The sequence below is a fragment of the Taudactylus pleione genome, unplaced genomic scaffold (assembly GCF_031769625.1).
Source record: "Taudactylus pleione unplaced genomic scaffold, aTauple2 ptg000996l, whole genome shotgun sequence".
NCBI lineage: Eukaryota > Metazoa > Chordata > Amphibia > Anura > Myobatrachidae > Taudactylus > Taudactylus pleione.
Genome location: NW_028285397.1, coordinates 391,081 through 415,895, shown reverse-complemented (window position 1 = coordinate 415,895; position 24,815 = coordinate 391,081). Strand labels below are relative to the sequence as shown.

The following is a 24,815-nucleotide window of genomic DNA, read 5'->3' as shown; positions in this document are numbered from 1 at the left end:
TTATCTCCCTGCCCCCCACCCTCCAGCTTTGTGCCTTCCGGCCGTGTAATGAATAATCATTTGGGGGTTACAGTTGTAAAATAGTTAAATCAAGGACTGGTCGCCCATCTACGACTGTTGTGGCTGCAAAATCGATTAAATGCAACCGACCTAATGCCATGCCACAAAGTATTTACCAATGGAGGATCAGCCTTATGGCCGCAGTAAGACCAAACTATAATGCTTTGTACAGTAGGTTCTTACTTCCCTCCATTAAATTCTATGCACGGCCTGGTCCTCCCATCACCGCCATCCTGCCGCGCCAACATGTGTGTAACTCCATACAGATAACAGCGCAAGTAATGGGACAATAAATACTGTATATTGCACCTGTAATTCACCATAATTACCAACCTTAATGGTACATATACCATTCTTCCTATATCCAAAGTTTCTACCCCTATTATAAATATTGGCATCAAGATCCCGGGCGCACCCCACATCGCGGGAAGGTAAACTGAACACAAGACAGAAAATAAGAAATATAGAGGTGCAGACAGACAAACAGAGAGAGAGAGACGATTGGGCAGACAGCCACACGGACAGGCGGCCGCACAGATGGGCTGAAAGGCAAACAAACAGGAGTAAATTAGCAAACAAAAAAAAAAGAAATTCAGACCAGTCCATTTGTAAACTAGACAGTATCAGAGACTGCAATTTCCTGAGCGGACACCTACACACAGCCAGCCACCACCGCTGGGTAAGGGTGCGCCCACTCCGTCACACTGTCAGACTGGAGCTTAGCGCACCCAGGGGGGGTTATACTACGACTGGCCCATAAAATGAAGGCTTACATTTCGGTGCTTTAGGACTGTCTCCTGGGATAAGCAGCCTGATTAATCTCTCCAGGTACAAGCAATACATTCTCCTCCCCCCCTAGTCTTCTCATTTTTTTGCTGGTGCTGTTGAAGTGGTAAATAAGAATCGATGGGGAAACAAATGACCAGTGACTGATATCCCAGCATTCGGAAGTGGCAGACAGTAACACGCTCACATTCATCCATCACGCTGCTTTCCAGATGGGAATGGAGACTACAGCCCGACTGAGAGCAGAAGCTCTGACTCAGGCACATTCACAAGATGTCACTGTGCATCGGAAGGAGCAACTATTCATTTACAGGAAGAAAAAGCTCCATCAGGCTGCAGACTGGAGACCAGGAGAAGATGTAAGACACCAGGAGAAGATGTAAGACTGGGTGAATCAGTAAATACCAATTATACAATTAAAGGGCATTTACAGGCAAAGCACAAAGAAGCCGAGCATGGCATCAGTTCCGAGCATGGCATCAGTTCCGAGCATGGCATCAGTTCTTGCGGCAATAGAATATGTATTCCCTTCTTTCCCACCCACGTCTTGGACCCACAAGTATCGAGAGATGCATATTGGTCTAAGGGGCATATGTATCAAAGCCTGATGTGAGATAAAATTGTGAGACGTATATCACCAACCAATCAGCTCCAAACTATCATTTCTTAAACAAGCAAAATGTACGTTAGAATCTGATTGGCTGGTGATATAGATCTCACAATTTTATCTCACATCAAGCTTTGATACGGGATGCGGGAAGCAGTCGGGAAGCCGACGGACGGAATCCCGACTGTCTAATCCCGACAAGGGGTCAAAATCCTGACGCCTGTCATTTTACCTACGCCGGGAGCCTGAAACCCGGCTTACCAATCGAAGGTAAGCTGGGCGCGGACAGACGTGTTAGGTTTAGGGTTCCTGGGGGGGACTTAGAGTTAGGCACCCCCCCGGGAGTTTAGGGTTAGGCTAGGGGTAGGGAGGGTTAGGGTTAGGCACCCCTAGGGGAGGTTAGGGTTAGGCTAGGGGAAGGGAGGGTTAGGCACCCCTAGGGGAGGTTAGGGTTAGGCTAGGGGAAGGGAGGGTTAGGGTTAGGCACCCCCGGGAGTTTATTGTTAGGCTAGGGGAAGGGAGGGTTAGGGTTAGGCACCCCCGGGGAGGTTAGGGTTAGGCACCCCCCCGGGGGACTTAGGTTTAGGCGGCAGGGAAGGGGGGGTTAAGTTTAGGCACTTAGAAGGGGGATTAGGGTTAGGCACCCCCCCCGGGAGGTTAGGGTTAGGCTAGGGGAAAGGAGGGTTAGGCACCCCCAGGGGGAAGGTTAGGGTTAGGCACCCCCCCTGGGGACTTTGGTTTAGGCGGCGGGGAAAGGGGGGTTAGTTTTAAGCACTAGGAGTATTAGGGTTAGGCACTTGGGGGGGAGGTTAGGGTTAGGCACCCCTAAGGGAGGGTTATGGGGTATAATAGGGTATTAAATACTTACCTTGGACGATCGGGATTTTCACTGCTGCCGGGATGCCGATGTCAGGATCTGAATCATACTGAATCCCTTTGATACATACTCACCTAAAATTGGGAACTTCGCTGGGATTTCTAGAATTTTAACTCAATTTAAAAAAAAAAAACTATATTCTTATACGGTTCTAAGTATACTGTAGGTCACTGGAACATTGGTTGGGCGGTATGTGCCCGCTGGTGCGTGTGGCAATTCAATGGTGTTCTTAGGGTAAGGGATGGGGATTGGGGACAGCCCATCACTTCAGAAGTACTAGACACGCCCCCGAGGATTTAGCCACGCAAACTGCGCACCGAGCATTCCTCTAATGTAACACAGTCCCATCCCCTTTCTGAGGTGGCCGGGACCCTCCTGTCCTGATATAGAGCTTTTACATGCTGTTTGGGCAGTATATACACACACAAAGCAGTGTTATAATTATGTACAAATGTAACACATAACGTGTAAATGTAATAGACTTACAGGTACCTGCAATTCCCTGCAAGTCTGCCCCGTGCTTTAAAGGAGCAATCATTTAAAAAGGCAAAACCGACCTTGTTTTACCTTCTAATTCATTGCCCCTTGAAAACACTGGCCAGACTCGCCGGGAACTCGCTGATGACTGCGAATCGCAGAATAGTACATTTACCCACAGACGCCCTTTCATTCTCATGGTATAAATAAGAGGCAATGCATCTAGAACGAGTGGTATTTTAAGATGTAAAATAAATAAAAGCTTCAGTTTAGATTCCAAGGGGTATAGTACCTCAATCCAAAAAGGTGTCATGTAAAGCGCCAGCACGCCGCTCCTAAATGACCCCGCTGTCTCTATACAAGTAATAGCTGAATAGGCCCCAGAGCTCCTGTTAGCTGGCGATATCCTGAGGGATTTATCACCCAGTAAGAGACGCTGGCAGGAGACTCTCTAAACATCGATGCCCTTTTATAGAGCTGGCATGAATTGTGACAATGAGAAGCAGGGATCTCTAATAGCCGCCCTCACCACCACATCGGGGCTCACACTTTGCTGCTAATTGGCAGATTTCTATTCAGATGTCAGAGTCAGATTCTCCAGCCACTGAACAAGCAATTTTATCCTACGCAGGACAGAGTGTCCTAGATATCCCGTATGCCTGGAGAATTACAATCTATACTGGCAGAAAAGAAGGCATTTATGGGCATTGTATGTATAGAAATATAGATGCACCAAAACCACAGTATGGTTTGGGGATTGGCCAAATACTAGGTGGGTCCAGCTCGATCCAAACTGGAATGTTACTATGTAGTGTTAGAGGACATGAGCTGGCTACACCTGTACCAGCACACAGTAGGCATGAGATACAATGACCAGGACACGAGCTGGCTACACCTGTACCAGCACACAGTAGGCATGAGACACAATGACCAGGACATGAGCTGGCTATACCTGTACAGCACACAGTAGGCATGAGACACAATGACCAGGACATGAGCTAGCTACACCTGTACAGCACACAGTAGGCATGAGATACAATGACCAGGGCACGAGCTGGCTACACCTGTACAGCACACAGTAGGCATGAGATACAATGACCAGGACATGAGCTAGCTACACCTGTACAGCACACAGTAGGCATGAGATACAATGACCAGGGCACGAGCTGGCTACACCTGTACAGCACACAGTAGGCATGAGATACAATGACCAGGACATGAGCTGGCTACACCTGTACCAGCACACAGTAGGCATGAGATACAATGACCAGGACACGAGCTGGCTACACCTGTACCAGCACACAGTAGGCATGAGACACAATGACCAGGACATGAGCTGGCTATACCTGTACAGCACACAGTAGGCATGAGACACAATGACCAGGACATGAGCTAGCTACACCTGTACAGCACACAGTAGGCATGAGATACAATGACCAGGGCACGAGCTGGCTACACCTGTACAGCACACAGTAGGCATGAGATACAATGACCAGGACATGAGCTAGCTACACCTGTACAGCACACAGTAGGCATGAGATACAATGACCAGGGCACGAGCTGGCTACACCTGTACAGCACACAGTAGGCATGAGATACAATGACCAGGACATGAGCTGGCTACACCTGTACCAGCACACAGTAGGCATGAGACACAATGACCAGGACATGAGCTAGCTACACCTGTACAGCACACAGTAGGCATGAGATACAATGACCAGGGCACGAGCTGGCTACACCTGTACAGCACACAGTAGGCATGAGATACAATGACCAGGACATGAGCTGGCTACACCTGTACCAGCACACAGTAGGCATGAGACACAATGACCAGGACACAAGTTGGCTACACCTGTACAGCACACAGTAGGCATGAGATACAATGACCAGGACACGAGCTGGCTACACCTGTACAGCACACAGTAGGCATGAGACACAATGACCAGGACATGAGCTGGCTACACCTGTACCAGCAGACAGTAGGCATGAGACACAATGACCAGGACATGAGCTGGCTACACCTGTACAGCACACAGTAGGCATGAGATACAATGACCAGGACATGAGCTGGCTATACCTGTACAGCACACAGTAGGCATGAGACACAATGACCAGGACACGAGCTGGCTACACCTGTACCAGCACACAGTAGGCATGAGATACAATGTCCAGGACATGAGCTGGCTATACCTGTACAGCACACAGTAGGCATGAGACACAATGACCAGGACATGAGCTGGCTACACCTGTACCAGCACACAGTAGGCATGAGATACAATGACCAGGGCACGAGCTGGCTACACCTGTACAGCACACAGTAGGCATGAGATACAATGACCAGGACACGAGCTGGCTACACCTGTACCAGCACACAGTAGGCATGAGACACAAAGACCCAACTAACTTTATTCTGGACACTTCCAATTTTGGTGATTGATGAGGAAGGGGTTGGAGCTTCATGATTTAAGATTGAGGTAGATCAGGTCTGTGGCCCAAAATGTCATAAAGATTGGGTAGAGGAGGTATGATAAAAGAGGTGACCTCAGCTACATGAGTAATACCCCAACTACAGCAGTGTGTAGCGTGACAACCTGGCATCTCACTGCACTGTCTGCAGAGCATCACACACTGTCCGCAGCAGGTGAGGGCCGCGAGTGGTCATATGACACCAGGGTATAATAATAAGGGTGGATGCACTTACACTTACCTGTCTATAATTATTCATAAAAATTAGGAACACATAAGTGAGCTGTGCTCAGGCCCTAACATATAACAGAATGGCATGATGGTAACCATAAGGGGAATGGGTTGTCTAATGTGGGTGTAGTTTATAGAGCCAATGAAGTATAGGAAAAATTGCTATGTCAAAGAGCTACAATCAAATACGACACCTGTCCATGACTGGTTTTCAATGCAGAGACTATTCCAGTGACCTCTACACAGTAAGCAGAGCATTGTGGGATAAACTGTACAATACAGAGAACATTCTAGTATCTATACAATAGAGAGAGCATACTAGTATCATCTATGCTAAGGGTGTTCAACATACGGCCATCCAGCTGTTGTGGAACTACACATCCCAGCATGCCCTATCACAGTTTTGCTATTAGAGAATGCTAAATCTGTGTCAGGGCATGCTGGTATGTGTAGTTCCAACAGTTGGAGGACTGCGTGTTGACCACCTCTGGTCTATGTAAGCATCTTAATGACTAGTAATCAATAAAAAGAGCACTATATTATCAGCTATCATTCTAATGATCTCCATATAATACTGAGTGCATTTTAGTATCATCTATAAAATAGAGCATTCTGGTATAATCTATACAATATACAAAACATTATATACTGATCTTTACACTACACAGATCATTCTAGTATCATCTGTACATTAGAGAGCGCATTCTACTATCTGTATAATATAGAGAACATTATAGTATCATACATATATACAATACAGGCCATACTCTAGACCTTTTTACAATATAAAGAGCATTCTAGTGACCTCTATACAATACAGGGAATATTCGAGTGACCACTATACTATACACAGCACATTCCAGGGACCTCTATACAATGCACAAAGTATTCTAGTATTGTCTATACAGAGTATGTTAGTGACATTTAGTATCATATATAAAACAGAGCATTCTAGTATAATCTATACAATATACAGAACATTCTATTATGATCTATACACTACACAGATCATTCTAGTATCATCTGTACAACACAGAGAGCATTCTACTATCTGTATAATACAGAGAACATTATAGTATCATATATAATTGTATATATACAATACAGGCCATATTCTACATACCTTATTACGATATAAAGAGCATTCTAGTGACCTCTATACAATACAGGGAACATTCAAGTGACCACTATACTATACCCAGGGCATTCCAGTGACCTCTATACAATACACAGAGTATTCTAGTATTGTCTATACAGTACAGAGTATGTTAGTGACATATTCAACATTACATACACAGAGAGCATTCTAGCTAACAATATATAACAATTATAGTGATGATGTTTATACCATACATAAAGCATTATAGTGACATTTACACAATACAGTGAGCTTTCTAGTAACCTCTGTATTATAGTGAGTTGTACACAATACTGACATCATTCTAGTATAATGTATACAATACACAAACATTTTAGTATCGTCTACTCAATACAGAGATAATTTCAATATTATTGGTTCAATACAAAGAGCATCCTAGTGATCAACATACAATATACAGAGCATTCCAATATAATCTGTAGAATACACAGAGCATTATAATGATCCTAATACAATATAAAGAACACTCTAGTGACCTCTATACAATACAAACATCATTCTAGTCACCTCCACACAATTCAACGAGCACTCTGGTTACCTCTATACAGCACATAGAGCATTCTAGTGACATCTAAACAATATAGAGATTATTGTAATGACCTCTATACAATACATAGAGCATTACAGGTATAGCTTTACAATGCAGATTATAGTAGCACCTATGCAATACCAAAGCATCCTAATGACCAATATACAATATACAGATCATTCCATATGAGTTATACAATACAAAAAGTATTCTAGTGACCTCTATACAATGCACAGAATATTCTAGTGACCTCTATATATTACTGAGAGCATTCTAGTGAGCTCTATATAATACTGAGAGCATTCTAGTATCTTCCATACAATACACATATAAATATTCTAGTACAATCTGCACAAAATAAACAACATTATTATAGCACATATACAATACACAGACCATTCCAGTATCATCTATCCAAAACACAGGTGATTCTAGTAAACGCTATACAATGCAAAGATTTTTTTAGTGACCACTATATAATACAGAGAACATTATAATTGCTTCTATACTATGCAAAGCGTAATCTGTAAACCTCTGTGCCCTCTTGGCTTGGGCTCCATTCTGAAATTACTTTATTTAAAAAAAAACACCACACATAGAAACGGGTTCTAGTAATCTGGTGCCCACTGGACCCTAGGCTGCCTCACTGGATACAAAGTTATCACTTCACACCTCTATCGGTTCGGCACTCAGCAGATTCCTTCGTAACAGGATTCAGACATCAGTTAATCTTAAATTATAATCATAAAGCACCGCTAAAGAAACCTGAGTAACATTGTTGCTGTGTTGTGCTGTTGCTGTGGGTAAAGTGGCACAAAAGGAGACCAGTGCCCAAGTATTCATGAGGAAAGTTTTAGAAAGTTACAAAGTAGAATTTGAGGCCATTACTAGTAGAAAACAGGAGGTCACTCACGTTGTACAGGATATCTGTCCAACCCTCCATGGTGATGCACTGAAACACCGTCAGCACCGCAAACAGGATGTTGTCAAAGTTAGTGATGCCAAAATTTGGTCCCTTCCAATAAAGCCGACACGTTGACGTCTCATTATCACAGGTTCGGGCTGGTAGCTCCCCACAAGGGAAATCACCGATAGGTTCACCTGGTATGAAAGCAAATGATTCCAAGTGGACAAACTGTTAGAATCTATACATATATAAATATATACTGTGTATATACATAAAACATAGGGCCTGATTCTGATTCACACGGAAAAGTGCACGCAGCAGCGTCTGGTACTCACCCGCCCATCCACCGGAACTACATAACTGTCAGTCATGGCGGCATGCCATTTAGAATTCTCCCCAACCTTGTTTTATTTCTGTGAGTTTGACTCTATAATGTTTCCCATTCCCAGTAGAAAAACCTATCCTGCACTGATGAGCTGCAATACTGGTGTAACAGTGTCTATATGTGGCCCCTTGATGGCACACTGTCAATTTGTGTCCCAGGAAAATGGCATACTGACACTTGGGGCATAGAACAATTCCACACCGTCACTTGGGGGTCAATTTACTAAAGGTCGATTTAGATCGATTCAAAATCGATATAAATCGATCAACATATAGGGCCAAATGTAATGGGGTGAGAGTTTAGAAAATGTGAGAGTTTTCTCACATTTTTTAAACTTGCCCAATGTAATACAGTCCGAGAACATGGAAACTCGCCCAATGTAATAGAGCCCGAGAACATGGAAACTCGCCAAATGTATTAGAGCCCGAGAACATGGAAACTCGCCCAATGTAATAGAGCCCGAGAGCATGGAAACTCGGCCAATGTAATAGAGCCTGAGAACATGGAAACTCGCCCAATGTAATAGAGTCAGAGAACATGGAAACTCGCCCAATGTAATAGAGCCCGAGAACATGGAAACTCGCCCAATGTAATAGAGCCCGAGAGCATGGAAACTCGGCCAATGTAATAGAGCCTGAGAACATGGAAACTCGCCCAATGTAATAGAGTCAGAGAACATGGAAACTCGCCCAATGTAATAGAGCCCGAGAGCATGGAAACTCGCCCAATGTAATAGAGCCCGAGAACATGGAAACTCGCCCAATGTAACAGAGCCCGAGAACATGGAAACTCGCCCAATGTAATACAGTCCGAGAACATGGAAACTCGCCCAATGTAACAGAGCCCGAGAGCATGGAAACTAGGCTAATGTAATAGAGTACGAGAACATGGAAACTCGCCCAATGTAACAGAGCCCGAGAGCATGGAAACTCGCCCAATGTAATAGAGCCCGAGAGCATGGAAACTCGGCCAATGTAATAGAGCCCGAGAGCATGGAAACTCGGCCAATGTAATAGAGCCCGAGAACATGGAAACTCGCCCAATGTAATAGAGTCCGAGAAAATGGAAACTCGCCCAATGTAATAGAGTCCGAGAACATGGAAACTCGCCCAATATAATAGAGTCTGAGAACATGGAAACTCGCCCAATGTAATAGAGCCCGAGAACATGGAAACTCGCCCAATGTAACAGAGCCCGAGAACATGGAAACTCGCCCAATGTAACAGAGCCCGAGAACATGGAAACTCGGCCAATGTAATAGAGCCCGAGAACATAGAAACTCACATATTTTTCAGACTCAAAAAAAATCTCACAATTGAAACTCTCATCCAGATGTTTTCCCATTTTGAAGATACAACACGACCAATGTGACAGATTACTGCTAAACTCTCACATGTTCTAAACTCTCACCCTATTACATGTGGCCCCCCCAGGCTTATAGCATATATCATCCGGAACAATGACACACTGACACCTGGGGTCCCAGAACAATGACACACTGACACCTGGGGTCACAGAACAATGATACACTGACACCTGGGGTCACAGAACAATGACACACTTACACCGGAGGTCACAGAACAATGACACACTGACACCGAGGGTCACAGAACAATGACACACTGACACCGGGGGTCCTAGAACAATGACACGCTGACACCTGGGGTCACAGAACAATGACACGCTGACACCGGGGGTCACAAAACAATGACACACTGACACCAGGGGTCACAAAACAATGACACACTGACACCGAGGGTCACAGAACAATGACACACTTACACCGGAGGTCACAGAACAATGACACACTGACACCGAGGGTCACAGAACAATGACACACTGACACCGGGGGTCCTAGAACAATGACACGCTGACACCTGGGGTCACAGAACAATGACACGCTGACACCTGGGATCACAGAACAATGACACACTGACACCAGGGGTCACAAAACAATGACACACTGACACCGAGGGTCACAGAACAATGACACACTGACACCCGGGGTCCTAGAACAATGACACACTGACACCTGGGGTCACAGAACAATGACACACTGACACCGGGGGTCACAGAACAATGACACGCTGACACCTGGGGTCACAGAACAATGACACACTGACACCGGGGGTCACAAAACAATGACACACTGACACCGAGGGTCACAGAACAATGACACACTGACACCTGGGGTCCCAGAAAAATAACACACTGACACCTGGGGTCCCAGAACAATGACACACTGACACCTGGGGTCCCAGAACAATAACACACTGACACTTGGGGTTACAGAACAATGACACACTGACACCTGGGGTCACAGAACAATGACACACTGACACTCGGGGTCCCAGAACAATGACACACTGACACCTGGGGTCACAGAACAATGACACACTGACACCTGGGGTCACAGAACAATGACACACTGACACCTGGGATCACAGAACAATGACACACTGACACCAGGGGTCCCAGAACAATGACACACTGACACCTGGGGTCACAGAACAATGACACACTGACACCTGGGGTCCCAGAACAATGACACACTGACACCTGGGGTCACAGAACAATGACACACTGACACCTGGGGTCACAGAACAATGACACACTGACACCTGGGGTCACAGAACAATGACACACTGACACCTGGGATCACAGAACAATGACACACTGACACCTGGGGTCCCATAATAATGACACACTGAGACTTGGGGTCACAGAACAATGACACACTGACACCTGGGTCCCAGAACAATGACACACTGACACATGGGGTCCCAGAACAATGACACACTGATACCAGGGGTCCCAGAACAATGACACAGTGACACCTGGGGTCACAGAACAATGACACACTGACACCTGGGGTCCCAGAAAAATGACACACTGACACCTGGGGTCCCAGAACAATGACACACTGACACCTGGGGTCACAGAACAAGGACACACTGACACCTGGGGTCACAGAACAATGACACACTGACACCTGGGGTCACAGAACAATGACACACTGACACCAGGGGTCACAGAACAATGACACACTGACACCTGGGGTCACAGAACAATGACACACTGACACCTGGGGTCCCAGAAAAATGACACACTGACACCTGGGGTCCCAGAACAATGACACACTGACACCTGGGGTCCCAGAACAATGACACACTGACACCTGGGGTCACAGAACAATGACACACTGACACCTGGGGTCACAGAACAATGACACACTGACACCTGGGGTCACAGAACAATGACACACTGACACCGGGGGTCACAGAACAATGACACACTGACACCAGACAGGGGTCACAAAACAATGACACACTGACACCTGGGGTCCCAGAACAATGACACACTGACACCGGGGGTCCTAGAACAATGACACGCTGACACCTGCGGTCACAGAACAATGACACACTGACACTGGGGGTCACAAAACAATGACACACTGACACCGGGGGTCCTAGAACAATGACACGCTGACACCTGGGGTCACAGAACAATGACACACTGACACCTGAGGTCACAGAACAATGATACACTGACACCTGGGGTCACAGAACAATGACACACTGACACCGGGGGTCACAGAACAATGACACACTGACACCTGAGGTCACAGAACAATGACACACTGACACCTGGGGTCACAGAACAATGACACACTGACACCGGGAGTCACAGAACAATGACACACTGACACCTGGGGTCCCAGAACAATGACACACTGACACCTGAGGTCACGGAACAATGACACACTGACACCTGGGGTCACAGAACAATGACACACTGACACCGGGGGTCACAGAACAATGACACACTTACACCGGGGGTCACAGAACAATGACACACTGACACCGGGGGTCACAGAACAATGACACACTGACACCTGGGGTCACAGAACAATGACACACTGACACCGGGGGTCACAGAACAATGACACACTGACACCGGGGGTCACAGAACAATGACACACTGACACCTGGGGTCACAGAACAATGACACACTGACACCTGGGGTCACAGAACAATGACACACTGACGCCTGGGGTCACAGAACAATGACACACTGACACCGGGGGTCACAGAACAATGACACACTGACACCTGGGGTCACAGAACAATGACACACTGACACCTGGGGTCACAGAACAATGACACACTGACACCTGAGGTCACAAAACAATGACACACTGACACCTGGGGTCACAGAACAATGACACACTGACACTCGGGGTCACAGAACAATGACACACTGACACCGAGGGTCACAGAACAATGACACATTGACACCTGGGGTCACAGAACAATGACACACTGACACCTGGGGTCACAGAACAATGACACACTGACACCGGGGGTCACAGAACAATGACACACTGACTCCGGGGGTCCCTGGTATAAAAGGGTGCACACTGACACTTGGGGTCCCTGGTATAAAAGGGTGCACACTCTTCCTTTAAAGTGTATCACAATGTATTATGATGTCCAGTGTGAGGAATGTAGATATTTGTTCTTGAATTAGTTAGAATATTGCTGTAATGTTGCTAGTGGAAGAAGGAAGGAGAGAGCTCTGTATGTAATGGAGACAGCAGCTCGGACGTTCTCTCTCACTGATAATCCCTTTATGGCCTGGCACACACTCCGTCCACCACATTAGGAGAATCAGAGGGAAAACACATCTGTGGATTATCTCAAATTATTCTCATATCCAGAGGTAAAACCCCTGGATCCTGCATGTGTGATACACTGAAAAGTCATTAACACTGCCTGACACCGGGCTCTAAGCCTCCTTCATCTGAGCGCGCTCCCTAGATAGGGGCAGACGAGCTCCTCAGAGATACGGACCCGACACATCTCTCATTTCCTAGTCTCAAAGATGAAAAAATGAGACAAAAGGACAATTAAAGAAGCCATTAACAGTCACAAGAAGCCTCTTATTGGAACTCCATACTGTGTTATAAATACGCAAGCGTTTAAGGGATCAGCCACTGCTACCCTGGGATGTACTGTAGCTTATGTATCGGGAGAACTCACTAACTCAGCATGTGAGCAGGCCCTGCCCCTATATGCCCAAATTGTGCCACTGTCTTCTAAGCCGGTTATTTCGGCCACTTCCACTGGTTTACTGGGAGAGCAAACCAACCTCCTAGGTTCATTAGGGTAGTGGATGGCCCAGGTGGTCACCGGTGACGTGATACGCTGCGGATTGTGTACTCCTGACCCAGTGGCGCGATGCCGTGAGTTTCCAACCTAAATCGCATTATTGTGCCTCCCCCCTGAATGTCACACTTGGAAACACTATAAACTGTTCAAAAGGTGTGGCCATGCGCCACGCGGAAGAGGCGCCGATGATGTAATAAGCGGCGACAGAGCCGTAACTAGACTTTTTGGTGCCCTGTGCCAGAAAGAGCATTGGCGCCCCCCTCATTTTTCAAAGGGACATATTGCACCCAAAAAAGGGCCATGGCCTCATGGGGAAGGGCCAGGGAAGAGATAGGGGAGGCCAGGAGATGCTGGGGATAAATAGGGACATAATATAGTGCACCTGAGAGAGGGCCATGGCCTCATGGGGAAGGGCCAGGGAAGAGATAGGGGAGGCCAGGAGATGCTGGGGATAAATAGGGACATAATATAGTGCACCTGAGAGAGGGCCATGGCCTCATGGGGAAGGACCAGGGAAGAGATAGGGGAGGCCAGGAGATGCTGGGGATAAATAGGGACATAATATAGTGCACCTGAGAGAGGGCCATGGCCTCATGGGGAAGGACCAGGGAAGAGATAGGGGAGGCCAGGAGATGCTGGGGATAAATAGGGACATAATATAGTGCACCTGAGAGAGGGCCATGGCCTCATGGGGAAGGGCCAGGGAAGAGATAGGGGAGGCCAGGAGATGCTGGGGATAAATAGGGACATAATATAGTGAACCTGAGAGAGGGCCATGGCCTCATGGAGAAGGGCCAGGGAAGAGATAGGGGAGGCCAGGAGATGCTGGGGATAAATAGGGATATAATATAGTGCACCTGAGAGAGGGCCATAGCCTCATGGGGAAGGGCCAGGGAAGAGATAGGGGAGGCCAGGAGATGCTGGGGATAAATAGGGACATAATATAGTGCACCTGAGAGAGGGCCATGGCCTCATGGGGAAGGGCCAGGGAAGAGATAGGGGAGGCCAGGAGATGCTGGGGATAAATAGGGACATAATATAGTGCACCTGAGAGAGGGCCATGGCCTCATGGGGAAGGGCCAGGGAAGAGATAGGGGAGGCCAGGAGATGCTGGGGATAAATAGGGAAATAATATAGTGCACCTGAGAGAGGGCCATGGTCTCATGGGGAAGGGCCAGGGAAGAGATAGGAGAGGTCAGGAGATGCTGGGGATAAATAGGGACATAATATACTGCACCTGAGAGAGTGCCATGGTCTCATGGGGAAGCACCAGGGAAGAGATAGGGGTGGCCAGGAGATGCTGGGGATAAATAGGGACATAATATAGTGCACCTGAGAGAGGGCCATGGCCTCATGGGTAAAGGCCAGGGAAGAGATAGGAGAGGCCAGGAGATGCTGGGGGTAAATAGGGACATAATATAGTGCACCTGAGAGAGGGCCATGGCGTCATGGGGAAGGGCCAGGGAAGAGATAGGAGAGGCCAAGAGATGCTGGGGGTAAATAGGGACATAATATAGTGCACCTGAGAGAGGGCCATGGCCTCATGGGGAAGAGATAGGAGAGGCCAAGAGATGCTGGGGGTAAATAGGGACATAATATAGTGCACCTGAGAGAGTGCCATGGTCTCATGGGGAAGCACCAGGGAAGAGATAGGGGTGGCCAGGAGATGCTGGGGATAAATAGGGACATAATATAGTGCACCTGAGAGAGGGCCATGGCCTCATGGGGAAAGGCCAGGGAAGAGATAGGAGAGGTCAGGAGATGCTGGGGATAAATAGGGACATAATATACTGCACCTGAGAGAGTGCCATGGTCTCATGGGGAAGCACCAGGGAAGAGATAGGGGTGGCCAGGAGATGCTGGGGATAAATAGGGACATGATATAGTGCACCTGAGAGAGGGCCATGGCCTCATGGGTAAAGGCCAGGGAAGAGATAGGAGAGGCCAGGAGATGCTGGGGGTAAATAGGGACATAATATAGTGCACCTGAGAGAGGGCCATGGCGTCATGCGGAAGGGCCAGGGAAGAGATAGGAGGGGGCAGGAGATGCTGGGGATGAAATAAGAGGAAGCTACAAATGAGAATGATTAAAATAAACAGAAATGTGACAGGCCCAAACAACGCCCCCTGCCCTGTGGTACCCTGTGCCATGGCACCGAACGCACGACCCTAGCTACGGCCCTGAGCGGCGATAGAATATCTTGATGAATAGACCACGCTAATGTCCTCTCACCTGTTTCGTTAGAGAAGCAGGTCTTGTGGAACTTCCCCATGTAAAACTCCAGCCCAATGATGGCAAACATGACGATGGCGAAGAACAGGAGCAACCCGATCTGTAACAGCGGGACCATAGCCTTCATGATGGACTTCAGCACCACCTGCAGACCTGGAGCAGAGAGAGGGGCACACCGTTACCCTGATATAGTGCCTGGTATAGGGAAGCATCAGAGACATCGAGGTCTCAGAGAAACTTAGGACGTCACTTACTAGGGATCCCTGAAACAAGTTTCAGGGGTCGCAAGACCCTAACTGCTCTCAAAGTCCGCAGGTCAAAATCTGTCCCAGCCGTCGCCAGGATCCTGCGGGAGAAAAGGACATTTATTAGAATGTAGAATTTGATGGCATAAAACCTTTTTTTGTCCCCACATTTATCCTGTGCATTATCTACAATACGCCAATAGGGAGAGTGCACAAACATTTCCTAGGAAATCAGACTTTTGCTGGGGTCATTCCTATATCCAATATATAAACCAGCCAAAAACTGTCTGTGAGATTTAAATTCTAATCATATACAACGTATAGGAAATCTGCAAGCAAATATAATATATGACCAAAATCCCAGCTCCCCTCCCCCCTCCCCAATTAGCATAACCAAAGGAAATAATTTAAGCAGTTCACAATATATACGTGGTCCCTCCATACAACCTAAAGAGAACTGGACGACAGCAGCTCCCGACATGTGACTATTATGTTCTTTTAAGTGAATGTTTTTGTTTTATCAAAATCTGTAATAAAATCATTTTGAAAACATCCGTAATATCTATAAAATTGTCTGTATTGCTAGTACTGTAATGAATTATAATTAATTTGAAATTTCTATGTGCTCTGGTTAAAAATAACTATTTAAAAAAGTACTAGAAATATAAATGTCTACTAGACAGAGCCGCCGTTCCCGTGTGTAAAAATCAGTATACTACAAAAGCCTTCTCCGATATATATCCTGGACCATGTACAGACATGAGTTATAGACTGGCGCATTTTTATATGTCCTCTCATACATACAAATTACCCCCAGGTCACAGCGCACATTATAACCGCAACCCTTGTATGGTGTAGGCAAATTGACATTTATTTTTGGCTTTGATTAATTTCCCTTCTGTACAATCACATCAATATACTGAGGCACACATATACAATCACATCAATATACTGAGGCACACATATACAATGACATCAATATACTGAGGCACACATATACAATGACATCAATATACTGAGGCACACAAATACAATGACATCAATATACTGAGGCACACATATACAACGGCATCAATATACTGAGGCACACAAATACAATGACATCAATATACTGAGGCACACATATACAACGGCATCAATATACTGAGGCACACAAATACAATGACATCAATATACTGAGGCACACATATACAACGGCATCAATATACTGAGGCACACATATACAATGACATCAATATACTGAGGCACACAAATACAATGACATCAATATACTGAGGTACACATATACAATGACATCAATATACTGAGGCACACATATACAACGGCATCAATATACTGAGGCACACATATACAATGACATCAATATACTGAGGTACACATATACAATGACATCAATATACTGAGGCACACATATACAATGACATCAATATACTGAGGCACACATATACAATGACATCAATATACTGAGGCACACATATACAATGACATCAATACACTGAGGCACACATATACAATGACATCAATATACTGAGGCACACATATACAATGACATCAATATACTGAGGCACACATATACAATGACATCAATATACTGAGGCACACATATACAATGACATCAATATACTGAGGCACACATATACAATCACATCAATATACTGAGGCACACATATACAATCACATCAATATACTGAGGCACACATATACAACGGCATCAATATACTGAGGCACACATATACAATGACATCAATATACTGAGGCACACATATACAATTACCTCAATATACTGAGGCACACATATACAATGGCATCAATATACTGAGGCACACATATACAATGACATCAATATACTGAGGCACACATATACAATTACCTCAATATACTGAGGCACACATATACAATGGCATCAATATACTGAGGCACACATATACAATGACATCAATACACTGAGGCACACATATACAATGGCATCAATATACTGAGGCACACATATACAATGACATCAATATACTGAGGCACACAAATACAATGACATCAATATACTGAGGTACACATATACAATGACATCAATATACTAGACACACAAATACAATGACATCAATATACTGAGGCACACATATACAATGACATCAATATACTGAGGTACACAAATACAATGACATCAATATACTGAGGCACACATATACAATGACATCAATATACTAGACACACATATACAATGATATCAATATACTGAGGCACACATATACAATGACATCAATATACTGAGGCACACATATACAATGACATCAATATACTGAGTCACACAAATACAATGACATCAATATACTGAGGCACACATATACAATGACATCAATATACTAGGCACACATATACAATGACATCAATATACTGAGGCACACATATACAATGACATCAATATACTAGGCACACATATACAATGACATCAATATACTGAGGCACACATATACAATGACATCAATATACTGAGGCACACAAATACAATCACATCATTATACTGAGGCACACAAATACAATGACATCAATATACTGAGGCACACAAATACAATCACATCATTATACTGAGGCACACATATACAATGACATCAATATACTGAGGCACACATATACAATGACATCAATATACTAGGCACACATATACAATGACATCAATATACTGAGGCACACATATACAATGACATCAATATACTGAGGTACACATATACAATGACATCAATATACTGAGGTACACAAATACAATGACATCAATATACTGAGGCACACAAATACAATGACATCAATATACTGAGGTACACATATACAATGACATCAATATACTAGACACACAAATACAATGACATCAATATACTGAGGCACACAAATACAATGACATCAATATACTGAGGCACACAAATACAATGACATCAATATACTGAGGCACACATATACAATGACATCAATATACTGAGGCACACATATACAATGACATCAATATAGTGAGGCACACATATACAATGACATCAATATACTGAGGCACACATATACAATGACATCAATATACTGAGGCACACATATACAATGACATCAATATACTGAGGTACACAAATACAATCACATCAATATACTAGACACACAAATACAATGACATCAATATACTGAGGCACACAAATACAATGACATCAATATACTGAGGCACACATATACAATGACATCAATATACTGAGGCACACATATACAATGACATCAATATACTGAGGCACACATATACAATGACATCAATATACTGAGGCACACATATACAATGACATCAATATACTGAGGCACACATATACAATTACATCAATATACTGAGGCACACATATACAACGGCATCAATATACTGAGGCACACATATACAATGACATCAATACACTGAGGCACACATATACAATGACATCAATACACTGAGGCACACATATACAATGACATCAATATACTGAGGCACACATATACAATTACATCAATACACTGAGGCACACATATACAACGGCATCAATATACTGAGGCACACATATACAATGACATCAATACACTGAGGCACACATATACAATGACATCAATATACTGAGGCACACATATACAATGACATCAATACACTGAGGCACACATATACAATGACATCAATATACTGAGGCACACATATACAATTACATCAATATACTGAGTCACACAAATACAATTACATCAATATACTGAGGCACACATATACAATGACATCAATATACTGAGGTACACATATACAATGACATCAATATACTGAGGCACACATATACAATGACATCAATATACTGAGGCACACATATACAATGACATCAATATACTGAGGTACACAAATACAATGACATCAATATACTGAGGCACACATATACAATGACATCAATATACTGAGGCACACAAATACAATGACATCAATATACTGAGGCACACAAATACAATGACATCAATATACTGAGGCACACATATACAATGACATCAATATACTGAGGCACACATATACAATGACATCAATATACTGAGGCACACAAATACAATGACATCAATATACTGAGGCACACAAATACAATGACATCAATATACTGAGGCACACATATACAATGACATCAATATACTAGACACACAAATACAATGACATCAATATACTGAGGCACACATATACAATGACATCAATATACTGAGGCACACATATACAATGACATCAATATACTGAGGCACACATATACAATGACATCAATATACTGAGGCACACATATACAATGACATCAATATACTGAGGTACACAAATACAATGACATCAATATACTGAGGCACACATATACAATGACATCAATATACTGAGGCACACAAATACAATGACATCAATATACTGAGGCACACAAATACAATGACATCAATATACTGAGGCACACATATACAATGACATCAATATACTGAGGTACACAAATACAATGACATCAATATACTGAGGCACACATATACAATGACATCAATATACTGAGGCACACAAATACAATGACATCAATATACTGAGGCACACAAATACAATGACATCAATATACTGAGGCACACATATACAATGACATCAATATACTGAGGCACACATATACAATGACATCAATATACTGAGGCACACAAATACAATGACATCAATATACTGAGGCACACAAATACAATGACATCAATATACTGAGGCACACATATACAATGACATCAATATACTAGACACACAAATACAATGACATCAATATACTGAGGCACACATATACAATGACATCAATATACTGAGGCACACATATACAATGACATCAATATACTGAGGCACACATATACAATGACATCAATATACTGAGGCACACATATACAATGACATCAATATACTGAGGCACACATATACAATGGCTTTTTTTAAGCATTGCAATCATAATATTAATAATAATATTACATAATACTTGGCTGATCCATGTGGAGAGCATGGGAGATTTGCGTAGAGAGGGTGAGAGAGCCACATGGAGAGGGTGAGAGATCCACGTGGAGAGGGTGAGAGATCCACGTGGAGAGGGTGAGAGAGCAACATGGAGAGGGTGAGAGATCTGTATGAAGAGGGTGAGAAATCTGCATGGAGAGGGTGAGAGAGCCACATGGAGAAGGAGGGAGATCTGCATGGAGAGGGTGGGAGATCCGCATGGAGAGGGTGGGCGGTCCATATGGAGTAGGAGGGAGATCTGCATGAGGGTGGGCGGTCCGTATGGAGAAGGAGGGAGATCCGCATGGAGAGGGTGGGAGATCTGCATGGAGAGGGTGGGAGATCCGCATGGAGAGGGTGGGAGATCCGCATGGAGGAGGGAGGGAGATCCGCATGGAGAGGGTGGGAGATCTGAATGGAGGGTGGGCGGTCCGTATGGAGAAGGAGGGAGATCTGCATGGAGGAGGGAGGGAGATCTGCATGGAGAGGGTGGGAGATCTGCATGGAGAAGGAGGGAGATCTGCATGGAGAGGGTGGGAGATCTGCATGGAGAGGGTGGGCGGTCCGCATGGAGAAGGAGGGAGATCTGCATGGAGGAGGGAGGGAGATCCGCATGGAGAGGGTGGGAGATCAGCATGGAGAGGGTGGGCGGTCCATATGGAGTAGGAGGGAGATCTGCATGAGGGTGGGCGGTCCGTATGGAGAAGGAGGGAGATCCGCATGGAGAGGGTGGGAGATCTGCATGGAGAGGGTGGGAGATCCGCATGGAGAGGGTGGGAGATCCGCATGGAGGAGGGAGGGAGATCCGCATGGAGAGGGTGGGAGATCTGAATGGAGGGTGGGCGGTCCGTATGGAGAAGGAGGGAGATCTGCATGGAGGAGGGAGGGAGATCTGCATGGAGAGGGTGGGAGATCTGCATGGAGAAGGAGGGAGATCTGCATGGAGAGGGTGGGAGATCTGCATGGAGAGGGTGGGCGGTCCGCATGGAGAAGGAGGGAGATCTGCATGGAGGAGGGAGGGAGATCCGCATGGAGAGGGTGGGAGATCTGCATGGAGAGGGTGGGAGATCCGCATGGAGAGGGAGGGAGATCTGCATGGAGAGGGTGGGAGATCTGCATGGAGAGGGTGGGAGATCCATATGGAGATGGAGGGAGATCTGCATGGAGAGGGAGGGAGATCTGCATGGAGAGGGAGGGAGATCTGCATTGAGAAGGAGGGAGATCTGCATGGAGAGGGAGGGAGATCCGCATGGAGAGGGTGGGAGATCTGCATGGAGAGGGTGGGAGATCTGCATGGAGAGGGTGGGAGATCTGCATGGAGAAGGAGGGAGATCTGCATGGAGAGGGTGGGAGATCTGCATGGAGATGGAGTGAGTCCCTGCTGGAATCACTTTTAGGGTTCAGAGTCCTCACCCAAGTCTTATCTCGGATCTTAAAACCGTATATTGTGTGATTGTGGTTGCATGTAAGTCCATCCCTTGTGATTTCAGGTGCTAAAATTGTCCAACATTGCCTGGAAATTATGTTAATGATGATAATAATACTATAGGAACAAATACAAGTTACTTGATTTTAGCTGTTTTTCTAATTTATTAATTGGTTTTTTTTTAAGAAATCCAAAACCAAAACACTTGAGGGTGTTTTCTGCTAAAACCATAATATTTGAGGGTAATTTTTCCAAAACCAAAACACGGGGTCCGCGCACATCTCTAGTTGTGGAGGAAAGGGACGGGACCAGTCCACGCTCACTTCTTATCCGCTCCAAAGTTGATGTCGCTAGCTCCTGTAATCTGATAGGCTGAAGACTGACGTCCTCTGCTGTACAATAGTGATGTGTAAACGTAAAGGCAATACGCAGGGAACGATTCAATTAAGCCGTCATGCTCTGCAGATGCCCCGTGTGCTGGTTATGTGCACAAAACAGCGATCATGCTAATGATGGCGCTGCTCATTCTTTGCGCACGCACACCTAAGTGAACAACATTTGTTCCCCACAAAAACATACACGTGGCAAAGCAAATCAGCCCCCTCCCATACTACAGGCTTAGTGCCTGTGACCAGACTGTAAAGATGCATCATACTGTAAGTGACATGATATAATATAATACATGCGGTGCTGTGTCCTCATGAGAGTGGACAATATTTCTGGCCTTAGTGGGCGGGAGGTTTCCATCCACCTCGGGCTCTGTGGCTGAGCTGATGTTATGAAGAGATGAGGAGGTCTGGGATCCCCATCGCTCTATGTCTCAGGGGACATGCCTTGTGATATGTCCCAGCTGCAGCAGCTGATCATGTGCGCAAGCCGTCAGACACACATACACAGCACACGCGTGTCCCCAGGGGCCTGCGGCAGCCTCAGTTACATCACACTGTCTGTTGCAAGACTGAGCTGCACAATCACCCCGATCCCCTGTCACAGAGAGCAGAGAGGGTTCTGGGAGTGCAGGAGGCAGATCCGTCACTTGCAGCCACCGCAAGTAAGTCACATTTTATTAACAGCATCAATCTAAGTATAATTTTAAGGAAACAGATGACGGACCTGATAATATTGGTTTTCAGATGGAGAAACCAGCGTTCTGCCTGACGCTCACACGTTGCCCAGAAATCATAAGCATTAAAATTGTATTTATATTTTCCTCACAAAATGATGCAATATTTATCCTTTTACATACATAGGGAAACATTGGGGCTGATAGTGTACGGGGTGTCCACACCCATATGACACCGACAATGCAGCCTATCCAGTCACTAGGAGCCAGTGACATCACTGAGAATGCAGCCTATCCAGTCACTAGGAGCCAGTGACATCACTGAGAATGCAGCCTATCCAGTCACTAGGAGCCAGTGACATCACTGAGAATGCAGCCTATCCAGTCACTAGGAGCCAGTGACATCACTGAGAATGCAGCCTATCCAGTCACTAGGAGCCAGTGACGTCACTGAGAATGCAGCCTATCCAGTCACTAGGAGTCAGTGACGTCACTGAGACTGCAGCCTATCCAGTCACTAGGAGCCAGTGACATCACTGAGAATGCAGCCTATGCAGTCACTAGGAGCCAGTGACATCACTGAGACTGCAGCCTATCCAGTCACTAGGAGCCAGTGACATCACTGAGAATGCAGCCTATCCAGTCACTAGGAGCCAGTGACATCACTGAGACTGCAGCCTATCCAGTCACTAGGAGCCAGTGACATCACTGAGAATGCAGCCTATCCAGTCACTAGGAGCCAGTGACATCACTGAGACTGCAGCCTATCCAGTCACCAGGAGCCAGTGACATCAGTAGTTCTTTGCTTTGTTGCATAAAAGTGTTATAGACCAAACAGCTTTCTCTTCTATATATTCATACAAGAAGTGTTTTAACATTTATTATAAAAACTATTTTTCTTCCTTTGACACACACCTCAGACTTCCCGGTACAAATCATAAAACACAGAAGAGCCTAAATCATATAATATTCAGGGTGGGTGATGTCAGGGAACAGCCTCCCAGGACTACAGTACAGAGGAAAACAACTTGGGAGGAAACAGCAGGGATTTGGGATGAATATATCTGTTCCTTCAAGAGTGACATTTTGGAGGTATGATGTAGAAATCTTGCTCCCCAAAGTACACACTTGTCCCATGCCATGAAGCCATCTTTAGGTCATTGTCCCTCTAAGGAGACGTCAGCTCAGGAAAATGGC

The 24,815-nt window shown here is 45.2% G+C and overlaps 1 protein-coding gene across 1 annotated transcript in view; it reads right to left on the bottom strand.

Annotated features, from left to right (window-relative positions):
• The window catches only part of CACNA1B (calcium voltage-gated channel subunit alpha1 B), a 364,867-nt gene that overhangs the window by 185,569 nt on the left and 154,483 nt on the right, over positions 1-24,815 (bottom strand). The window contains exons 5-7 of the mRNA XM_088460941.1: positions 16,143-16,234; positions 15,889-16,041; positions 8,106-8,293 (exon numbers count right to left, since the gene is read on the bottom strand). Of these exons, the coding sequence (XP_088317067.1) occupies positions 8,106-8,293; positions 15,889-16,041; positions 16,143-16,234 (433 nt within the window). The remainder of the gene's footprint in view (positions 1-8,105; positions 8,294-15,888; positions 16,042-16,142; positions 16,235-24,815) is intronic.